This window comes from Melanotaenia boesemani, chromosome 15, assembly GCF_017639745.1.
Source record: "Melanotaenia boesemani isolate fMelBoe1 chromosome 15, fMelBoe1.pri, whole genome shotgun sequence".
Classification (NCBI taxonomy): Eukaryota; Metazoa; Chordata; class Actinopteri; order Atheriniformes; family Melanotaeniidae; genus Melanotaenia; species Melanotaenia boesemani.
In genome coordinates, this window is record NC_055696.1 from 27,259,007 (window position 1) to 27,282,734 (window position 23,728).

At 41.4% G+C, this 23,728-nt stretch overlaps 2 protein-coding genes across 2 annotated transcripts in view; both read right to left on the reverse strand.

The window, feature by feature from the left end:
- The window catches only part of doc2b (double C2-like domains, beta), a 223,755-nt gene extending 221,716 nt beyond the window's left edge, over window positions 1-2,039 (reverse strand). The window contains exon 1 of the mRNA XM_042008423.1: window positions 1,491-2,039. Within this exon, the coding sequence (XP_041864357.1) occupies window positions 1,491-1,824 (334 nt within the window). The 5' untranslated portion in view covers window positions 1,825-2,039. The remainder of the gene's footprint in view (window positions 1-1,490) is intronic.
- A 13,469-nt stretch (window positions 2,040-15,508) lies between these two features.
- Window positions 15,509-20,102, reverse strand: LOC121654648 (serine/threonine-protein kinase pim-2-like). Its single transcript, XM_042008866.1, has 5 exons — window positions 20,090-20,102; window positions 18,651-18,772; window positions 16,764-17,030; window positions 16,249-16,627; window positions 15,509-16,180 (listed from the first exon to the last, which is right to left on the reverse strand). The coding sequence occupies exons 1-5, from the start codon at window positions 20,100-20,102 to the stop codon at window positions 16,044-16,046; spliced, it is 918 nt and encodes a 305-aa protein (XP_041864800.1). The 3' UTR covers window positions 15,509-16,043.
- Between the last annotated feature and the right edge of the window lie 3,626 nt (window positions 20,103-23,728).

The following is a 23,728-nucleotide window of genomic DNA, read 5'->3' on the forward strand; positions in this document are numbered from 1 at the left end:
GGAGCCAGTGTTAAATGAACTTCACTTTTCTACCTTAACTTTCAACAATGCCAGGAGAAGAAGCTTTATTGTTTGATGTTCATGGTTTTAACTTCTGGATTTGAATGTACATGGCTAAATGTAAAGACTTAAGGAATTTATCATATTGTAAGCTCACAAATGCCTACAAAATATTAACTCCAACACATCAAAATATTTTTAAAATTATATGTAGTAGTTGCTACAAACACATGAGAAAACACCCTCAGAAAGTCACTGAGAACCACTTTTAAAGGATTGCCCTCAAAGATTTGAAGAATCTGTTTTTTTTTGTTTGTTTGTTTGTTTGTTTGTTTGTTTTTTACTTTCTTACTGAGTGAAATCGTGCTGCCAGGCGAGGATCATAAAGCAACATCTGCCAGACAGGACCTGCTTTCGCTGCTCTGTACCATCCTCCCCCACACCCCAGGCCTCCTGTCCAGTTCTGGATTAGAGATGGCCTAACCCCCCTTCAGCATGCCACTCTGCATGGATTAACTCTTACAGAAGCTGCACTGCTGTCACACATTAACCTGCGATCACAAGTCTCTTGGGCAGAGGACACTTCAGTGTCCAGTAAGCACTGTTGGTGTTTGCTGTGAGCAGGCTGAAAAGAATTTGTTCTGTTTTTGTGACGGCAACATGTTATTCAAATCCACTGGGCTGGATTTATCAGACAGATCTTGAGGTTTCTGCAGCAACTGGTGCTGACTGTTCTCTGACTGTTTTTGTAGAGATGTTCACTGGAAGTGAAAATGGTTTTGCGGGAGTGCCACTAATGATTTCCATAATTATTCAGTCCCTCAGTCCTGATAGATTTAAGGAATGACATTTAGCAGAAGCTTTCTCAAAGGAGCCTCCCCTCTGTGATGGAGACGGGCATTAAGACACATCTTTATGCTTTGGAAACACACAAAAATCAGCTCAGACGATGTGATCGTACAACTGGAACTTGCCTGTCATAGTCAGTACTGTACGTGGACAACCTTGCAAAGGCACTCCACTATAGGCACAAAAATTGCGACTAATTTGAGGCTTCACCAAGAAAGCATGAATCATAAAACACGGTAAGACAGTATGGGCCAAGCAGACTGTAGACAGGAGCAGTTTTAAGATTGCATTCGTAATATGGTTGACCGCATCATCACACGCATCATTCTTTCAGTTAAAGGAGAGCTGAGCAGCAGCAGGAGAAATAGGAGGAGGGGGGAGTCTTTGCAGCAGCATCAACAGTTGGCTGTCTTTCGACTGAGAGGGAAAGAGTTAGCTGCAGCAGAGACGCCAACCAGGCGATGGGAGATAGATGGCTGAGGGGAGACGAGAGAAGAAAAGGTGACAGATAAAGCCACAAAGCCACAAGGCTGGAGGGATGCCTGGCAACCGTGGCAGAAATGGAGATGCAGTAAGAAGAGAAAGGAAAAGGACAAACAAACACACATGTAGGCAAACTGGAGTAGTAAATCATCACTTACTGGAGTCATCTGAGTCGTATCCCTCCACATCAGGCTCCTCGTCCCTCCTGATGGAGGCGGAGGCTCCAGCACACGCCCGGTCAGGGTTGTCCTCATTGGGGCGGTCACTTTCAGCATCAGCGTTGGTGGAGGCAGCTGCCGAGGAGGTGGCAAGGGCAGAGCGCAGGGGCCCGGCGTGGCCCACCTGGTGGGGCGCAGCAGGTGGGAGGCCCCGCGGGTAACGTGGGAAGTAGTCAGAGATCTGCTTGATGGGCTGGATGGGGCCAGGGCACACGTCAATGGCCATGTGCTCCTGGATGCTGATGGTGGGTTTCTCGCTTTTGCGTTGTGTCATGCATGCGGTCCAGCCCGGAGCCTTCTCCCCAAACCAAAGAAACTGAAAAGAAAAAAAAAAAAGAAAAAAAGAAATGTAAACAGACCCACCCGGCGTGTCCACCTCCTGTTGCTTCTTTGAAGAAGGTGCTTGTAGTCCTGGGTGAGTGCTGACGAGTGGACAGATCCAGGTGAGCTGTGGCTGTCACCACACTGGTCTACATGGAGTTCCTGAGGCTGCTGCTTCGTCTCCCAGAGCTGTCCTCAGACCCAGACCATGTTGTCTGCCAGCCTCACACACTCTACTACCTACTCTCCTGCTCTCTGCTCTCCCTATACCCCCACACTCTGCCCACGTCTGCGCCGCCTATCTGAGAGAGAGAGGGAGAAGAGAGACTGGTGTGTGTGCGAGGGAGAGGGAAGGGATTAGAGGAGAAAGAGGGAGGGATCAGCTGATGTCACTGCCTAGCAACCAAGCGGTAAACAGGAACTGTCGGTCAAGGTGCTTAATTATGATATTAACCCCATCCATCTGTCAGCGAGAGGGACGATCCAAAGCCATGCCAGGCTCACGCATGTAGGAATGTGTGTGTGTGTTGTCATGTTTTCATAACCTGAAAAAGAATAAAAGAAAACATGAACTGATGCTTTGTGATTTACTCCCAGCATGTTTGCACTAAAAAAAAGGTTCTCTGGGCTGACTGCTCTTCAGATGGTTAAATATCCAAATGGAAAAAATTGATCTTAGATTTGTTTTCTTAAATTTCTGAGTATTTCTGATCGATTTTAACCTCCATAAAAAAGATCAAAGGCCAAAAAGAGTTTAAAAAAAATCCCATCTCTTTGATGTCAACACAGCCTGATTAGAAAATGTTCGGTCTTCTTGCACATTAATAAATACATAACATCAATTAAGTTTTTCTTTGCACAGACCCATTTCTGGTTCCCAGCGCACCAATTATACACCCTGATGTTATCACACTTTTCATAATTGCTCGCCATCTGTTACGATTTTGCACATGGCAGTCAGTTTGCCTAATGTATGTGTTTCCACATTCCAGCTTTGTGGTTAGATCTGGCTAACACTGACAGAGTAATGCAGAGGCTGCGCCCCATCAGACTGCAGTAAAATTACACTTGTCCACTCACACTCACACACAGCCAAGCAATTAGTTCAACGGTGTGATTACAAAAGGTCTGTGTGTAATTAAGTCATTTACTTTTAACATGAAGCTGTGGAAATGCTTAATTTAAGCCAAAGTGCTGTTCATAACATGACATTTCTGACACTCTCTTCTAAAATAAGACCAAATGCTAAGAGATTTTCATGCAACTATCATTATGTAACAGGAAATCACTGAAGAGAATCCCGCTCTGCAGATTTACGAGGAACTCTGACCTCTGCCTTTACCCATTCACAAACAGATCAAACCAGCAGGCAGACAACAGATGGAGCAGCGCCCTCTTGTGTTGGATATTTGCAACAAGTTGCAGTGTTTTTGTAGTTTTATTTTAAACTGTGTCTCAACACAAAGATCTTTGTTTTATTTAGTTAAAATTTCATTAAGCAATTAATGACATGATAAAACACAAGTGTCTTAATTCTGATAAACAGTCAGGATCAAGTCCAGAGGATCACTTTGTTATATCAGGAAATCCTTGAAGAATTAAATGTAACACCAAATCCTGAAACAAAAGAGTTGGAAAATTAAGAGTGATCCGGGGGGTGGGGGACGTGATTCTTGCATTATTTTGACTTTCTGTTTGAACAAAAGATATTTCATGTTTTTTTTTCTCCTGTCAACTTAATTTCTTTTATTAACAGCTGTATATTTCTGCTTAAGTATTTTCTAAATCTGAAGAGATTTTTTTATCTGTTAGCAGGGCTGCCAAATTTTCAATAATCCTTGGAGTGAGATTTGGTGGAACCAACTAAAATTTTGCACGGCACCCAAGCATTAGAATAATTTTGTCTCATTTTTTGCAGGTTTGATAATAAAACATAGCACTCAGGAGTAACAAAATGTAAAGAAAAGTACCAACAGAAACTTCAAAATAAATCAGGAAACAACTTAACTACACAAAGGAAGTGACACTAAGCCAAAATACAGAGAATTTCACAACCATAATAATTTCTCAAGATCTATGTGCCTTGTTGGACTGACTTTTGGCATTTTTTAAGGCCTTAATTATCAGCTGATTGAGGAGGTGAGAAAATATGAAAATGAATACAACATGTGGAACATAAACACGCAGACATCACTGTGTGCTCATACCCGCTCTGCCAAGGACAAAGTTTCTGGTTAAATATGAAATCACCGGGTCAGTTGCATATAAAAACACAGACACCCCCTGCAGTTATCCCTGCCCAGTCGCAGATGAAGCTTCTTGTGGAGGATGAAATGACCGGACCAATGCAAACTTTTTTCTTCTTCTTACGGCCTTAAGAGCAAAAACAAAGTTCTCGCTTCTGGTGGAGTCTGTAATTAGCTTTACTCTGTGGTACATGAAGGACCGATCACATATAAGCTATAGATACAAAATTATCTTAACCTGCTCATAGCAGAACATACAATAGAATAAAACTTAATGTCAGTGTTACTGAGATCATTTAGTTTTAACCAGCTGTAGATGATTGCTTGTAAACTGAAAAACTTCAGCCTCATCTGGACGTGATGATGGACCTGCTGCTGCTGCTGGGTCTGAAACTGAGGACAAGGTGGTTCATGATGTTAATCTTTGCCAATACTGATGTTACAATGTTAAAGTGGTGCTGAAAGGTTCAGTATATATGATTGTTATACAATAAGCCTTTTGCTAGGATACACCAACAAACATGAGTCATGTTTTGTATTGTACTTCCTGTCTTATAATGAACTTATTCTACTCTGTATCTAATAAGATACAGGCTGGGCAGCTTTCTGATTCATCCATCCATTTTCTAAAGACCATTCTCACTGACTTTACACTGTTTATTTACAGAGTGGCTGATCTTTATTACTGCACATTTGAACAAACAGGAAGCCTTAGTTTTAAGATTGCAGGGAACTCCTGTTGTTTAAACATAAACAAAAAGGGCCCCCCTGGATGGCCGTTGCCAGGTGGGGTTGGCGGCTGCAGATCTTGGCCAGCCCGGGGCCTGTGCCCTATGACCTCGTATGGCTCTGGCTGGGGCTCTCCTTTGCTACCCTCTGGGTGAGTCCGGGGTTGTCTTTGTGGTGGGGTGGCTTGGGTTCATGTTCTGGGATTGCTGCTGATGGCCAGGGTCTCTGGGCCACCCTAATCTGCCTCTAGCCTCTGTAGAGCCGTGGTCACATTTGCACAATCACAATGATATCTGATCACTTCTCATTCCTCATACTCTGCATACTGACACAGTCAATGAGTTGTCCTGTAGGCTTATACACTAAGAGATGCTTTTTTTTGTTTGTTTTTTCTGAGTGAGTATCTGGTACTTCAGTTGTTTATAATAATATGTCATTTATAATATGTCTTTTGATTTGGTTATTATTAATGACTGATGACTGTCTGTTTTCTTTTATTTTCTTTTGTTTTTTGGGGGTTTTTTTTTGTAAAAGCTGTAGGAAATTCCCTGTTGTGTTTCTGTACAAGTGTAGCAGTTGATTGTCTGGTGATAGTTTGGATTAAAGGGTTGTTGTCTCCTATCTGTTGTGTTTTTGTCTCCTCTTTCTTCTTTCTGCTTTCCTTTTTGCTTCTTTTTGCTGTCTTCCTCCTTTTTTTTCCCCCTCCAGTCTGGTCCAGCAAGATTACATAGATTCCACCATTCAAAGTAAATAAATAAAAGTAAATAAATAAATAAATAAATCTGATTATCAAGAGGAGCCTTATACCCATAAACCTTCCCTTGGCAGAACAAATCTGTTCGACACAACACAGCAACTAGACCATTATTCTGTTTGCTACAATGCTGGACAGGACAAGTTAAAAAAATTAAAAATAAACATAAACACAAAAACTTAAATCTAGCAGCAGGCAGACATAAATCACACCCCCAAAACCCACTAACAGTAAGTGCTACACATTTTCTCCCTCTAGTACCTGATTGCTAGCTGCACCTGTCCTCCTCTCTTCCATAGTTTGCCTCATCACCTCTGCTTCTGTGCTATGACGGATTCTCAGACGTTTAACCCTCTATGGCATGGTGTTGCCCTCAGGCAACAAACCATTATTTTGGCCCACACACCAGCCCTTTAAATTTTTTAAAGTAAAACATCACATAAAAAGTCTGATGATAAGTTTTAGACCAATGAAATTTGAGCTGGGCGTGGCTTTGACCCTTTGTCTTGGGGTGAAACAGTCCTTTTTAGGGCTACAGCCAACCTGGACGCACTGCCTGCAGAAGGTAAGATAAAATTAACTTTTTAACATGTTTAAATTTAAACAACTTTGTATAAATAATATCTGTGATGTGCATGAATAAGTGAAGAAGCATATTTGATTATTGAGTAAAGACACTTTTTGTCTTCATTTATTTACTAAAATGTCAGTTTTTCATTCGTTGCCTCAGGGCAACATTGTGCAGTTAGACCACTTTCGTGTTAACTATAACATGCTCCTGGATGAAGATGTGTAGGGATGCATAGCTATCAACATAATCAATTTTTTTGCTGTACTATCTACTGTTACTCACAGGAAATGGAAGCACGAACATTTTATGGATGTAAGGAACATGATCAAGTGGTCAGGCTCATTCCTTCAGACAGTGAGGACAGTGAGCTTGAGGAGAGCGACAGTGAGGAAGAGTGGACTCCAGAATCAGAGGCTCGATACGCACCTCTTCTTCAGACCTGACGTGCATTCCTGCAGCACGGTTACGAGGAAGTACTCCCTTGTGATTAGTCAGTTTGTGATTACGTGCTTCCAGATTTTTAGAGTTTCTTTCTGAATTGGTGTGGTTACTGTGGAAGAGAAACTGCAGCACGATGCCATAACCAACTGGCTGGTGTCAGGTTTGCTGACCATACTGTACGCAGATGCTGCACGGGTAAAAATCCAGTTTAATAAGTTACTGTACTAGCTAGATAGTTGTAGTCAATCACTGCAGACCAATGCTAAATTGTGAGCTGCCTGAACACAGTGAAACAGTTTGTTCACGTGTGTACTATTCTTGAGCATGTACCTGTGGTTACGCCAATTTCACAGCTGTCCTCTAATAACTAGAATAAAATTATTTATATGAACCGCAGAGAGAATACAGTTACCAAAGAGTCTGATTTAAGGATCCACCATCAGCATTATCACAGAGTCATCCAAAGTGTGAAGGCAGTATGTCACGTTTTAATAATAAAACGTACCATTCAAATTTCACACTTTTACAATTATGTGTAAGGTTAAAAATAAAGTCCAAATGATTTTTTACTTGCGTGGCCTGTCTACGCTTAGTAACATTTCACAATATCTCCCAAATTAGTAATTTACTCTCAGCAGTAGGGCAGCCTTTTGTCTTTTAGTCCATTAGCTATAGCTAGCTTAATAAACATGACTTGTTGCAAGGCAGGGCAAGGCAGTTTATTTGTTTAGCACATTTCATATACAGGACAATTCAAAGTGCTTTACATAAAACAAAGGCATTACAGATATTTAGAAATAAATCACAATAAAATAATTAATTACATTAAAATGATTAAAAGCAAGATAAGTTAAAAAGTTAACGTGCAGATTTCATGCATAGGCGCATGAGAAAATAAATGTTTTTAACCTGGATTTAAAAATGTCTACATTTGGTGAAAGTTTAATCTCCACTGGCAGTTTGTTCTACTTGTTTGCAGCATAACAGCTAAATGCTGCTTCTCCATGTTTAGTCTGGACTCTGGTCTGGACTAGTTGACCAGAGTCTTTGGATCTAAGAGCTCTGCTAGGTTTATATTCTCTGAACATATCACAGATGTATTCTGGGCCTAAACCATTCTGGGATTTGTAAACAATCAGAAGGGTTTTAAATCTATTCTGTGACTGACTGGAAGCCAGTGTAAAGATTTTAAAACTGGTGTGATGTGTTCAGATCTCTTAGTCCTGGTTAAAACTCTAGCAGCAGCGTTCTGGATGAGCTGCAGATGTTTAATGCTCTTTTTAGGAAGTCCTGTTAAAAGACCATTACAGTAATCCAGCCTACTGGAGATGAATGCATGGATGAGTTTCTCTTGGTCTTTCTGGGAGACTAAACTTTTAATTCTGTTGATGTTTCTGAGCTGGTAAAAAGCTTCTTAGTGAAGCTTTGATGTGGCTGCTGAAAGTCAGGTCTGAGTCTATCAACACTCCAAGGTTACGAACTTGGTTGGTGATTTTAAGAGCCCAAGTCTCCAGGTGTTTACCAATGCTGACCCTCTTCTCTTTGCCACCAAACAGAATAATCTCAGTTTTGTCTTCATTTAATTGTAGAAAATTCTCCTTCATCCAGGTGTTTATTTGCTCCAGACACTGACACATTAAGTCTATTGGACTGCAGTCATCTGGTGACAGAGACACATAAAGTTGTGTATTATGAGCATAACTTTGATAATTAATGCTATAGTTCTGTAATATTTGACCCAAAGGGAGCATGTACAAGTTGAACAGAAGAGGTCCAAGGACTGACCCCTGGGGGACTCCACAATTCATGGCCACTCGCTCGGATTCATAGCTGCCGATCGTAACAAAATAACTCCGGCCTTCTAAATAGGACCTGAACCAGTTAAGGACCGCTCCAGAAAGTCCAACCCAGTTTTCCAGCCTGTGCAACAGGAGTCTATGATCTACAGTATCAAACGCAGCACTGAGATCCAACAGAACCAGGACTGATACTTGACCAGAATCAGTATTCAACCTAATGTCATTTAACACTTTGACCAGAGCTGTTTCAGTGCTGTGATGAGGTCGGAAGCCAGACTGAAATTTATCAAGATTTCCACTTTCATTTAAAAAGTCATGAAGCTGGTGAAATACAACTTTTTCAATAATCTTGGAAATAAAAGAGAGGTTAGAGACAGGTCTATAGTTGTTCATTATAGAGGCATCTAGAGTCCTTTTCTTTAGGAGTGGCTTAATAGCAGCTATCTTTAGTGACTTGTGAAAAATGCCTGATGCCAGTGAGCTGTTAACTATCAGCAGGAGATCACTTTCTACTGAGGTAAAAACTCTTTTTAAAAAGTCGGATGGTATCATGTCCAGAGTGCATGTTGTTGATTTCAAATGCCAAACTGTTTCTTGTAGGATTTTTAAATCAACCGTTTTAAATTGTGACATAACATCAGAATTATTTCCGGGTTTTAGACACAGACTAGTTTTCTTGTGTGACTGTGTGGAATTAATATTTTGCCTAATTGTTTTAATTTTTTGGCTAAAAAAGTTGGCAAATTGGTTGCATTTCTCAGTGAAAAGGAGCTCTGGGCTTATCTGTTTAGGAGGGTTTGTAAGTTTTTCAATCTTAGCAAACAGAGTGCGAGAATTGTTGACATTCCTGTTAATCATTTCAGATAAATGCAGCTCTCTGGCCTTGCACAGCTCATTGTTGTAGTTACGCAGGCTTTGTTTGTACAGCTCATAGTGAATTTGAAGTTTATTTTTCCACCATTTCCGCTCAGTTTTTCTGCATTCTCTTTTTAGGCTGGTAACCACAGTGGTGTTTCTCCATGGTGTTTTCTGTTTGCTCAAAGTGCTCTTGATTGTTATCGTTGCAACAGCATCCATTACATTCAAGATTTTCAGATTGAAATGATCCAGGAGTCCATCAACTGACTCTGCACTGGTTGTTGGTAACATAGCTAAGGCCTCAACAAACTTAGCACTTGTTCTTTCATTAATGTACCTCTTCCTAACCGAGGAGCAGGTTAGTTGGACATTCTGAGTGATCAGTAAATCAAACAAAATACAAAAATGGTCAGACAATCCAAGTCAGTGACCACAACAGAAGAAATATCAACACCCTTTGAAATAACCAGGTCCAGAACGTGACCTTGAATGTGGGTTGGTTCTTTTACATGTTGCCACAAACCAAACATGTCCAATATGGAAGAAAATTCCTTGACATTACCATCCGTCATGTTATCTATGTGAATGTTAAAATCCCCAGTTAAGGTGAAATGGTTAAAATCAGTAGAGATAACCGACAATAATTCAGAAAATTCATCAATAAAATTGCATCATGTTAAGCTTGACAGCAACATGGAAACAAAGAATTTAGTGTTGGATTGACAACTTTTCACCTAAGCTTACCGTGTTGCTGTTGGGAATAAAATCCTTTCTATTAATATTCTTGACCCACTTCTGTTGAACGTCCCTGTCTTCTGCTCGCTCAAGGAATCTATGTTAACAGAGGTCTTGGACAGGAACATTCAGTTTTTTTCCACAAGTTCTTCACTGCTGTTAGAACAACCAAGAACCGCGCATGTCCTCCCAGATTTCCTTTTAATAACTTTTATGCAACAATTCTTTTTTTTTCTTCTTCTTCTTCTTCAACTCACTGTGGTTAATGGATGTGTCTGAATCAGCTGTACCCACCCACCTGTAAACTATCTCGAATCCCACGCCAATGTAGGATCCTCCTATTGTCTGAACATGATTTAGAACGTATGCTTATTTATTTATTTTAAAGTATATGACCTTCCTACAAGCTTGCCTAATGGTAGCACCGCTCCGTTAATACCTTTTCAGGGACAATCCGTCCGATTAAGTGCTTCCAAAATCCAAATCCAAAATAATGTTTAAATACGTTATGTCATCATACTTTATGCTATTAAATGCCTTTAAAAGGCCTCATTTGTGTAACAAAGTACTGTAGCCTACACTGTACAGTATTGGTCTACCTCAGCTGATAACAATAGAAAGCACCATGTGTCTTTGCATGTCTCCCCCATTCCTATTAGTATAAAGTGCCATTTAAAACACTTGTAAAACAGCTTTTAAATATGCAAAAATATCTCCACTGAATTAAAGGTCCAATACTATACATTTTTTCAACCATTTTACTTTTATATTATATTTAACGTTGCTTTCAAAGTGTATTACCCCAAATTCAGCCTTGGTCCTTAATTTCAGCCATTCGCAATGTGGCTGTAGTGAGCTCTTCTGAGAACGGGCTGTTTCTGTGTCTGAACCTTTAAATGTTCTTGTGTGGTGCCTGTCCACGCTCCTCTCTGAGAAAGGATCCAAATTTCACTGGTGCCCGCTCTTTGATTTTAGAGAGCAGGCTCAGCTAGCCGAGGGGGTCAGGTCAGTGGCAGTATCCACTACCTGGGGCAGTGGTTATTTCTCTTCATGAGGTCACAAAGGGAAAGACTCAGACTCACCCGTTTGAGCACACATTCGCTAAAAAGTGGAGCAAGCAAGTGAGAGAGGTGATGGAATTTTCTCGTTTTTGGGCCTTATACACAGGCTATACACAAGTTTGCATATTACTGTTATAAAACCTTCAGAAAGTGAATTTAGCATATTATGGGACCTTTAAAGTACTTTACATCATATACATCTGTTCTCATTGGTGTTTACACTGATACAGTTGGCAACAGGAAACTGATAATGCTTAGAAATCATGGTTTAAAATATGAAATGAAGTAATGAAGAGGCTAAACCACAGGGATACAGAAAACTTTTTATTGAAATATTTTATTAAAATATTTCTCTCTTGCCTCCTCCTCTTCTCCACAGCAGCATCCTAGCCCCAGGTAGTGCTGCCGCATAAATGCCTCAGGGCCACTGCTGGCTTAGTAGTTTGATGCCACAGTGATCTACGATGAATACACTAGCAGTTCATATGAAAGCAAACATTATTTATTTATTATTATTTATTATATATGTACTTTATGAGCACTTTGATTCTTTTATATAAAGTGATGTACAGTCTTGTAAACCTTTGCAGCTACTGCTTACTCAGTGGTGCCATCGAAACGGGTCGGTTCTCTAACTGTCACTGTTTCCGGATCAGTTTTTAGATCAATGCTTGGTCTGGGCAGGCCTGGGGTGGTGTGCCATGGGTCTGGGCTCTACTGCTGTCTACCTCTTCTCATTCCCCACTAGGCAAGTGGGGGATGGGTGCCTTCTTTGGTTGGTGGTGGCACCCCCGGTCGTGGGGGGCGGCCTCTCCTGACCTGTCTTGCCCTGGGAGACCTCCCAGGGAGTGGGGGTGCCTAATGCCACCAGAGGCTCAACATCCAGATGGGAAGTTTGCTTCCCTCTGGACTTACATCCCCAGACCCCCTCTTCTTTCCCTCTCTCTCTCTCTTTCTCTCTCACACACACACACATACACATACACACACACACACACGTAGGGACTTGGAAGGCCATGCAGGGTGAAGCGGAGGGGGCCACTTAGTGGCCTCCTCGGCTACACCCTGTGGCGACTCACTTCTCAGTTTTAATTGCATTTAGACACCAAAACACAAGAAAAACAGCACACAAACATCTAGGGGGCGTGTCATGCATTGCATGGTGGGCGGTGCAACAATCAGAAGCTGGAAGGGAGAGGGTAATGGGGACCTCTCACACCCCTGTTCCCCATGGGCGTGGCCGTTATGTGAGTGTGGGGTTATATGGGGTGGAGATTGGAGTAGGTGGAGGGTGGGGGAAGGGGGTCGATAGCGCCCTGGTTCCCAGGGTGTGCGGCTGGAACATAAGGGTGAGTGCTGTCCCACGCCGGGTGGTTGTCTGGGGGGTCTGGTTATCCTAGGCATGGTGTGGTCCCTCTACCTTTGGGCGGTGGGGGGGGGCCGCCTCTGGGCTCCTGGGGCCCTGGACCCTTCACTTGGGCCACCCTGGAGGCACTGCCGATCTTGGCCCACTGGGCCCTGTGCCCCACGACCACAGGGGGCTCTGGCTGGGGCTGGGGCTCTCCTCTGCCACCCTCCAGGTGGGGCTGGAGTCATCTTCGGGGTGGCGTAGCTTGGGTTAGTGCTCCGGGGTTGCTGCTGATGGCCCGGGTCTCTGGGCTACCCTGGTATTCCTCATCCTCTGTGTTCTGTCCCCTGCGTGAGTAGCTCTCCATGCAGTGACAGACAGCTAAACAAGTGTAAGCAGGTGTACTGGGCAGTCCAGAGCTGAATGATGACTAAGACGTTGAAGTAAAGTTCAATAGTTTTACTTGTCCTTTGCATCCATTCTTTTTCCTTTACATGCTTTTCCACTTTCTTTATCTCTCTTACATTTTTCTTGCTTACACTGTCTTTTTGTGAAACTAAAACAAACAAAAGAAAATCTTCAGTCATTATCTATTCCCAACTGGAAGCATGGCAGATATACTCATAAACAAAGCTTCTCTGAGGTTCAACACAGGCAGGTTGCAAATGATTTTGCTGAGGCCCAACTGAAGCCTCCTGCTATGCCAGACTTTGGTTCAAAATGGTTCACCTAAGACTAACCATGTGACCCAAGCTGAGCAATAGGGAAACAACAAAACTGAAATGAGCAGTCTGCTTTCCACAAAGTCACCGGGTGGTGCTAAAACATTTAACATACATGAAACATGTAACATCACACTCTGCATGCTGACAGTCACTGAGTTGTCCAGTAGATTTATACACTAAGAGATCATGTTTCTTTTTCTTTCCTGTGAGTTAGTATCTGGTCGTTGTTGTGCTACTTTTGTGATATGTCTTTTTGATTTGGTTATTATTTAAGAACTCTTAATGACTAGCAGCTCTGTTTTTCAGTAAAAGCCGTGGGAAATTTTCCAGTGTGTTTATGTACAAGTGTAACAGTTTGTTGTCTGGTGATAGTGTGGATTGAAGGATCATTGCATTCTCTCTGTGGTGTTTTTGTCTCTTCCTTTTTCTTTACCTTTTGCTTCTTTTTGCTGTCTTCCTTCTTTTTACTGTCCCCTCCGGTCAGGTCCAGCAAGATTACATAGATTCCATGATTCAAAGTAAATAAATACAGTAAATAAATGAATACGGTTATCAAGCAGAGTCTTATACCCATAAGCCTTCCCTTGGCAGAGCAAATTTGTTAACCACGATACAGCAACCAGACTATCATTCTGCTTGCTATGGTGCTGGACAGGACAGGTTAAAAAAAAAAAAAAAATGCTAAGAGCTAACTGAGCCAACTCTGATCTAACGTGAGCTAACCGGCTAATGAAGGTAGGTGGGCTAAAGCTAAGATGCAGTGTTAGCCGGCTAAAAACCGTGGTTGTGCTACACTCTCCCTTCTTGCCGCAATAACATAAATAACATAATTAAATAACATCCAAATGGGTGAGTTAGAAAAAATTCACCCCCCTTACAGTTGTCATGAAGAAAAACTTGACCTATTAATTTTAAAATGGATTTTTGTACCAGGCTCTAAACATGTTTCTTTGTGCTGTGAAGCTGGTCTTTTTAACATGGGAGTCTATGGGGATTTGCTCTGTTTTAGAGTCAGCCCCAAACCGTCCTTACCTTCCACCTCCTACCTAATACACTATGCTGCACAATCAACTTGCATAGCTCCTTTTCTCTGCCACATTTCTGACTTTCCCTAGCCATAAATGCTAGTGACTTCTTCCCTTCTACACTGACCTAATCCACATCTGATGGTTGCCAAGTACAAACAGGATAGCATGTGTTTGGCTGCAGCTACAACACTACATGAAATGAGTGCGTCAACAGGAACCGGTGTGCCTGTAGAACACAAACAAGGGTTAGAGACACTCCTACCGGTGGTGGCTTCTTGTGTGCTTTGCAAGCCACCATCCTCTGGCACCTGGACGGCCATCGGAACCGCCTCGGAACAGGTGAGCTCTGTCACATTGCAGGCAGACACTGGGCTTGGTGTGGCCTCAACCTAAATTTAACTACACAAATTTAAATTTCCACATAGCAATCCTACATTAAACTATCCACAAAGCCACAGGTAAATATATATAGATTTCCATTCTTTTCATTGTTATGGTTAAATGTTATTGATGCTTTTTTCGTTTATGTTCAGTGAAACCAACTTGGGAAAAACAGACAAATGTTCTTTATAAAGAAAATGCAATAATAAAATTCAGGGATTATTGACAAATTTGCTCTAACCTTTTCCATTGCTGCATCTGGCTTGACACCACCAGACACCGGACCGCGTGTTGTAGGTGACCTCTATAAATATAAACATGAAAACCCTCATTACTAAGCAAAAGACACTTTGGCATCACTGCTGCTTTCTCCATGTGTTGTATTACAAATGACATGCATTAGAAACATTACAAATCTGCTGCGTAACCTGCTTCTGCTTAATGACAGCAGATCTGCGACAAGGCTCCTCAAGCAAGAGCTGTTTGTATTTATTTCACACAATTTGTCTGAAACATGGTCCCGAACGCTTCTGATGTCGTCACTGTGCCCAGTGACGTGCCAGGTGATCCTCAGAGGAAGACAATGACCGCCCAAGGCAGAAAACCCGGGGGCAAGTGAGCGTATGGCTGTGGGCAAGAGTGAGCGTGCTACGGGAGGGAGGTTGCTGCCTGATGTGGCGGTGCAATAAGCCGGAGCCGCGCTGTAGGTGTGAGGGCCTTCATTGCTGCTTGCAGCTTTAATTTATCTTTTGTTGTTGATCTCTTGGTTATTATTTAGAAACTCTAGATGGTTGTCAGCTTTGTTTTTTCTGTAAAAGCCGAAGGTAATTCTCTTTTGTACAAGTGTTGGTTGGTTGTCTGGTGATAGTTTGGATTGAAGGGTTGTTGCCTCCTATCTGATGTGTCTTTGTCTCCTCTTTCATTTTTCTGCTTTCCTTTTGGCTTTTTTTCGTTGTCCTTCTTTTTCTGTCCCCTCCGGTCAGGTCCAGCAAGATAACATAGATTCAAAAGAAAACCAGGATTTATCTGTGAATAGAACACCTCTTCAATGTGCCAGACACCATCAAATGTAAGTATTTGTCCGTTTAAGTCAGTTACAATGACGAACTGCAGTCAGGTCGAAACCCAGATGAGGATGACGAGCATGCAGATGAGCTTCCCCGAGACTGTTTCTGATAGTTTGCGCAGAAATTCTTTGGTTATGCAACTGATTGTTGAAGCAGCTGTCTGGGTGGCTGGTCTCAAACGATCTTGAAGGTGAAGATGCTGGAAGACCAACTGCAGTTTAATCACCAACAACTACATGTTCATGTCTTTTCTTTGTGTTGCTAATGTTTTTGTTGTTGTGATTGATGTTTTTTTTTTGTTTTTTGGGGTTTGTTTTTTCTAACTTGTCTGTCTTTTTATGATGATTACGTGCTTGTTTTTGTGCAGATGTTGCTGGTGGTTGTCTGTTTCTTTACAGGTGTAGCAGCCGGTTGTCTGGTTTTTCCTGTTTAAATTGAACAGCCTCTGCTGTTTAAATTTGGTGTCATGTCTATTTCACATGAGCCACGGTGGCTTTTAAGATCCTCCAGAGTGGGACGCTTCTTGGTTTCCTTTATGAAGCACTTTTTCAGGAAGTCCCGGCAATCTAGAAGACATGAAGTAAAAGAACAATGGTTAGCATTTCAGAGGTTGAACAGAAATGTGTTTACTGACAGATGTGTATATGAGTGTTAGACTTATCTTTAGAAAGCTTGTTTTTAATCTTCAGCTTTTTCCGTAAAAAGCTGCTGGATCTGAAGGTTGCTTTGTGCAGGATCTCAAACAAGACCACCCCCATCTGCCACACTGTTGTGTGTCCAGCCTTGTACTTGTACCGGCTTAACCACTCCAGAGGGACATGATTATCAGTGCCATAATACATGTCAAACTCTGTGTCATCACTGTGGAAGCAGCTCAGACCAAAGTCAATGAGACGAACTCGTGGGATGTTTGAATCAGTCTGAATGAGGATATTTTCCAGTTTGATGTCTCTGTGGAAGATCCCATTCTCCTGGAGGTGTATTGCTGCATCAACCAGCCGATTCAGTATAACCTAAAAACAGACAAAAATAGAGGTTAGAAAGTTTGAAGTAGACAAGTGCTGTCAGTATTAATGCAAATAAAACAAACGGAAATGTCTCTAAAACAGAAAAATTCACAATGATATAAATACTCATGCATCTACTTACTTTTGCCTCATCCTCTTGCAGTGTACCTTCATGTTCTTCAACGTAGTCAAAGAGATCCACAGCACACACTGGTCTCTCCAGCACAAGAATTAGTTCTTTTTCCAGTTGATAACAGTCCAGCAGCGCCACTGGGGCTGAGTTCCCCACTGAGGTGGCTGTTCCAGTGTCCAGCTTTAGCATGACAGCCACCTCTGCAGACAACTCCCTGCCATCGTCATCAGTATGTGTGCATAACACATTGTTCTTTGATATGTGTTTGATTGCCACCTGCAAGATACAAACAAAACTTTGGTTAAAATCTTTGGATCAAACCACATGTAATTTGAACTTTAATATTAAATTATGAGCATTGTGAATATGAAAGTGTGTGAGTACGTACTGGTAAATATATGTATATATATATATATATATATATTACACTGTGTGTAAGCAGTGTCATTTTCTATAAAACTGTAACACAACAAAACTTGCCAGGCACATGAAGAAAAACACAGCATAGACTCTCATGCTGGTGCTACCGGCATGAGAGTCTATGCTGTGTTTAATAGTTTAATAGCGCTTAGCAAAATGACTGCATCTCTCACACGGATCACACGAGACCCAGTGCCGGTCGAAGGTAACATAGAGCCCTAGGCGAACCTCATCTGTGGCGCCCCCAAAAACAAAACTTGTGAAAAATGTTTGGCCCTTCAGGGGGTTTTTGTGTTAAACTGATTTACTTTAAAAGTGCATTTAAAATATTAAACAAAATACCTCTAAATGCTCTCACAGCTCAGTTTTATCATATAAACTAATTATGTAAAGCCAATGATGATATTTTACTGGATTATAATGCTTACTTAAAATCTTCATAAAGAAAAATATTAAGCTATCATTTATTTAATATGGTTCACATTCAGTTCCTCTGTAGTACAAACCATCTTGGTTAGGGCAGGGGGCCCAACTTTTCCAATAAAAACTGGTCTGGGGTCCATTCAGAACACTGTTTTACTTTAATTGATCTCACTCTTGGTTTAATTTGTATTTAATAACTAAACCAAATCCACTTCCCGTTTAACAGCTAAAACCTTGTGAAATATCACTTGATGAAAAAAACATGACATGATACATTGAGAGCTGCTTAGGGCTATCATTCAAAAGTTTTCGATACTGGTACCGATACCGATACCTTCACTTCGATACCGGTTCCTTCCTCCAACAGAGGCTTGTCAACCAGGACAGCCCTACAGCATCTAGAGCCTTAGGGACCCCAGGCAGACTTCATCCAACCCCAGGGCCCTGCCACCGAGGAGCTTTTTAACCACCTCAGCAACCTCAGCCCCAGAGCTAGAAGAGCCCACGACAGGATCCCAGGATTCTGCTTCTGAAGTATCTTATTCTCAAGATTTCATAGTTAGACTTAATTAGAATTACATAGATTAGGATAATTCTGGGATACAGTTTAAGCAGACTTCAGTTTGCTAAGACTAGTGAATTTTAGACTTTTACACATGTTTTCAGGGGGATTCTCAAAATAGGCCAGAGACCTCACAGAGATGCATATCTGTTTAAGATGTCCCTTTTTGTAATAAACCATCACATTTTATTAATCAAGCTGATGTCCGGAGCTCTTCTTTTTATCTGAAAGTATTTTTGTCACATCACCTGCATCCACAAAATAACACTTCCTTATCAGAAGACATGTCGGTGGGATTGAGGAGGTCTTCAAAGTATTCCCTCCACAAACCCACATCGCCGCCAGTCGAGGTCAGCAGCCCCCCATCCCCATTGTACACATCACTGCATTCCCCTCCTCAGCCACCGGATGGTGGACCAGAATCTTCTCGAAGCCATCCGGAAGTCATTTTCCATGCCCTCTCCAAACTCCTCCCATGCCCGAGTTTTTGCCTCAGTGACCACTAAAGCTTTGTTCCTCTTAGCCTGCTGATACCCATCAGCTGCCTTCGGAGTCCCGCAGGCCAAAAATGCCCGATAGGACTCCCTCTTCAGCTTGACGGCATCCCTCACTGCTGGTGTCCACCAACGACAGGCACCAACGATCTTACAGCCACAGTTCCAGTAAGCCAATAGAAGCACGGAACATAGCCCACTTGGACTCAATGTCCCCCGCCTCACCCGGGACGTGGTTGAAGCTCAGCAGGAGATGGGAGGTGAAACTCTTTCTGAGTTTCTAAGCCTGTATAACTACTTTGTTATATGAGAAACATTCCACCATGTAAATAGGCTGAAGTGTATAACACAATTTACTGAGCTGATTAATATAATCCTACAAGCTAATAAACGTTTATCAAATGTGCCTCTATTAATGTTTGCAAATAGGTTTAATATAATTAACATGTGGTGTGAAAACTAACATGTGATTGTGCACAAATGTCTCACCTTTCACATTATTTCCATGAATGTATTCTGTACCGCTGGTGTCGCCGTTTCCCTTTTTCCCAGATTTTGTGCATACAGGAGGGTCAGAGTTGCCGTGGGGGTAGAACGTTCTCCCGCCAAGTTTGGTTTTGAGAAATCCCAAAAGTTGACCATAATTGGTGTATGCCGGTTTTTGTACCTACGCCAGCTTTATAAATGAGGCCACAGGTGAGAATATTCTGTGTTGTTTGCTGCAGTCTTGGCAGTGACTGCTGGAATATAGTCTGACGCTTAAAGATGTTCCCTCCACATTTTCAGAACTTAACTGGTAAAAAATATAACAAATGAGAAAAAAGGTCTGGAGAACCTGGGTTCAAGTCCCTGGGCTGGCAACTAAGTTTAAAAAAAAAAAAAAAAAAAAAAAAAACTACTGTGGCTCTCTGAGCAAGGCCCTGAGTCCCTGAGTACTACCTGGTGCCAGAATCTGGCAACCCACTGCTCCTAGCAACTAGGATGGGTCAAATGCAGAGAAAGAAATTCCCCACTGTGGGACTAATAAAGGATGGCTATTATAATTACTTCATACTGATCTCTAATATATCACTTTTGATTTTCAATTATCTTTATGCATAAAGAGTTCTTTAAGTCAATGATGGTTGCCGGCTGAGTGGGATTTTACCGAGCTTTGACATCAATTTAACAGAAATAAACACTGCCAATAACATGGATTAAACTGAACATCAGAGTTAAGATAAATGTTTAATTAATTTGTGACACAGCTGGCTACCAGATGGGGGTTTAAACAATGAACAAATGTGTTTTTCTTTTGGATTGATTTGTTTTTAGTAGTAAAAGTGGTATATAAGAGGTTTCCCGTCAGTGTAATGTTGTTCAATACAACAACCTTTTATTAAATCAAAGCTTGTCAGACTCAGTTCATGTTTCACAAGTGTGTATGTTTCTTATACCTCTGCCCCCCATGTCGTGTAGCTATTAATTGATTTTATACTATCAGGTTATCAGGTTGGCTAAATGATTTATGCTATTTCTCTGCCACCGGTGACTTCACACAAATTCTTTGTGTATTATTTGTTTTTAGTAACTCAAGATTAAAAATTTGGGAGGTTACTGTAACTGGAAACATGTATGGGTGTTGTATTGTCTCCACTAGATGGCAGCATCAGTGGACAGGATAACTGGACTTGACATTGTGTCTGACAGTGACAGTCACTGGAACTACGGGTGCTGTTAGGTTCACTTTATCCCATGAAAAATGTTTGTTACAGCCCACTTGTTTCATTCTAAGGGCATCATTTGCATTCCTGTGTTAGAAGAAGACCAAATTAAGAGAGTTTGCACCTTGTCTGTGGACCATTGTGCTTGAAAAGGTTACCCGTACTCTTGACTCCCTCATTGACTCCCTCATTTACACTGAAAGTCTGTGTGACTGGATGGCTCAGCCTCCTTGGAGCCCTCGTTAAGAGACCATTAATCAGATTTTGGCAGACACGACATGCAATATAGCAGAGATTGTTATCCTTTGGTCATTCATGCTCCTGCTCAGAATAGCAGTAGTGTAAAAAAAGAGGCCTGGTTGTATACAAAGCTTAATGTCAGCATCCAGGAGACATTTACTGGCTTTAATATAATCCAACATGACTTATGTCTGTTTTCAGACTTTTTCATTTAAAAGTGCATAACCACCTCATCACTCTTTTACATGGACTGTTTTAGTGGGCTGCAACATTCATGAATAAAAGAGACATTTTGACCTCTTGTTTCACCAAATAAACAACGTTTATAGCCACAAAACTTATTTGACTCTTAAAAACAATTTAGATGAAACATTTTATCATTGATGATATATTTATATTAATAACATTTTATTGCTTTTTATGTATCATGGCAAAAGATGTCAGAGCTGAGCACTATCACTGTTCAACAGTGCTATCTGCTCAATATCGTTATCATCGCTGGGCTCATTACAAATTATTGAGTTTTGCTTATCATTTTAATGGTCCTGTCGTTGGTGGTTTTTGTGGAAAGAAACATTTTTAATTTTCTGAACAATTTCACACTTCTTTTTTAAGTCCAAGAATAGATGCTCTGTTATTTTAAAATATTCTTTCATGTATTCTTCATTTATTGATGGCCTCGATATCCCCTCGGTTACCACAAAACATGCAGCAGTAGTTCAGTTTGGAGACTTGATCCACTACACTGTTCAACTTTCCACAGAAGTGAAATAAATTGTTTTAGCTAGTAAATACTGGAAATATCTTTCAATGTTACACTTTTTGTTGTTTGTTAATTTCCAAATTTGCAGCCATTAAATCAAGCACAAATGTTCGTTGGAGAGGTAAATCCAACAAGAAATTTAAAGCTCCAGCACTCACTCCACCACCTGAAGTCTCACTGCATAATAAATATACACTGCTCAAAAAATATAAACAGCACAATGTAACTCCAAGTCAATCACACTTCTGTGAAATCAAACTGTCCACTTAAGAAGCAACACTGATTGTCAATCAGTTTCACATGCTGTTGTGCAAATGGAATAGACAACAGGTAGAAATTTTAGGCAATTAGGAAGACACCCCCAATAAAGGAGTCGGTCTGCACCACAGACCACTTCTCAGTTCCTGCTTTCTGGCTGATGTTTTGGTCACTTTTGAATGCTGGCAGTGCTTTCACTCTAGTGGTAGCATGAGACGGAGTCTACAACCCACTCTAGTGGCTCAGGTAGTGCAGCTCATCCAGGATGCCACATCAATGCGAGCTGTGACACGAAGGTTTGCTGTGTCTGTCAGCGTAGTGTCCAGAGCATGGAGGTGCTACCAGGAGACAGGCCAGTACATCAGGAGACGTGGAGGAGGCCGTACGAGGGCAACAACCCAGCAGCAGGACCGCTACCTCTGCCTTTGTGCAGGGAAAGAAAAGACCTCCAGCAGGCCACAAATGTGCATGTGTCTGCTCAAACGGTCAGAAACCGATTACATGAGGGTGGTATGAGGGCCCGAAGCCCACAGGTGGGAGTTGTGCTTACAGCACGACACCGTGCAGGATGTTTGGCATTTGCCAGAGAACACCAAGATTCTCTTATTTTTCCTGTGAGTTAGTATCTGGTCGTTGTTGTGCTACTTTTGTGATATCTTTTTGATTTGGTTATTATTTAAGAACTCTTAATGACAAGCAGCTCTGTTTATTTCTGTAAAAGTTGTAGGAAATTTTCTGGTGTGTTCATGTAGAAGTGTAACAGTTTGTTGTCTGGTAATGGTGTGGATTGAAGGGACGTTGCTTTTTGTCTGTGGTGTTTTTGTCTCCTTTCTTCTTTCCCTTTTTTGCTTCTTTTTGCTATTTTCCTTCTTCTTCTGTCCCCTCCGATCAGATCCAGCAAGATTACATAGATTCCATGATTCAAAGTAAATAAATAAAGGAATGAATCAGACTATCAAGAGGAGTCTTATCCATAGGCCTCCCCTTGGCAGAGCAAATTTGTTCAGCACGATACAGCAACCAGATTATCATTTTACTTGCTATAATGCTGGACAGGACAAGTTAAAAAAAAGAATCTATCACACCCAGAATGGAAGCAGTTCTGGAGGAAACAGGGGTTCCAACTGGGTACTAGAAGATGGACCTGGTAAAGTTGCCATTAAATGCTGATGTTGCACTAGATCCAACTATACACAGTATTAACCTGGTAACTTCCAACACACAGCTTTGGCTGGAAGGAATATTAATTAATGTTTTGGGTTCATGTATAACTTGAGGATCACATTTATACAGCAAATTTAATGGCACGAAATTTAATAGTCTCCCTGAAGGACAGAAATGTGACTTCTTGAAGTATTTCTGAGCAGGATAAATATCCAAATGTGTTGGGATAGGTTTTCAATTCTTTTCTTCTTCCCTATGTTGCACACAACAGGTGTTACCTGTTGGTAGTAATTGGTGGGCGGAGCAGTCAGCCTTATATTTGGGCATGTGTCTGCTTAGCATGCATTCTTTATCCTTCTTGGCATTGCTGGTTCTGCCTAGTGACTCTGATCATCTGTGATGTAAGTGCAATCTCTTACCTGTGGAATTTGTTCTTGGGGTGTTAAACCTGCTCATTTTCTGCAGTGTGGGGGTCTATTGGCCAGTCGCCTGCATTCCATTTACAACAGCTGACAATTTCTCAGCTCGACTCCATCACCATGGCGACCTGTGGACTGTGGTCCCACAGATACAGCCTGTTTATAATGGACTTTTTTTTTTTGTGTGTTTATTTTTGTGGCTTTAATTTTTCTGTTTGTTTTCGCATCTATTGACTTTTTTCTTTGCTTTAGCAGGTTCCCGTGCCCATTGTTAGCCTGGAGAAGGGTTTTATTTTGTAGCTCTAGATTTCATCTTGTATATTTTAACACGCATTGCTTAACATATATTTTTAGTTTTAGTTTTTCTGGACAATCCAGTAACACAGACTTCTCTACAGATCTGTAGTGGAAGATACAACAAACCATTATTTTCTGCCATGACTAAATCATTGCAGCAATGACTACAATGCTTCTGCTTCAGACATTTACGTTCCTCGTTCAGTCACTCAGACACGCAACGCAGATTTT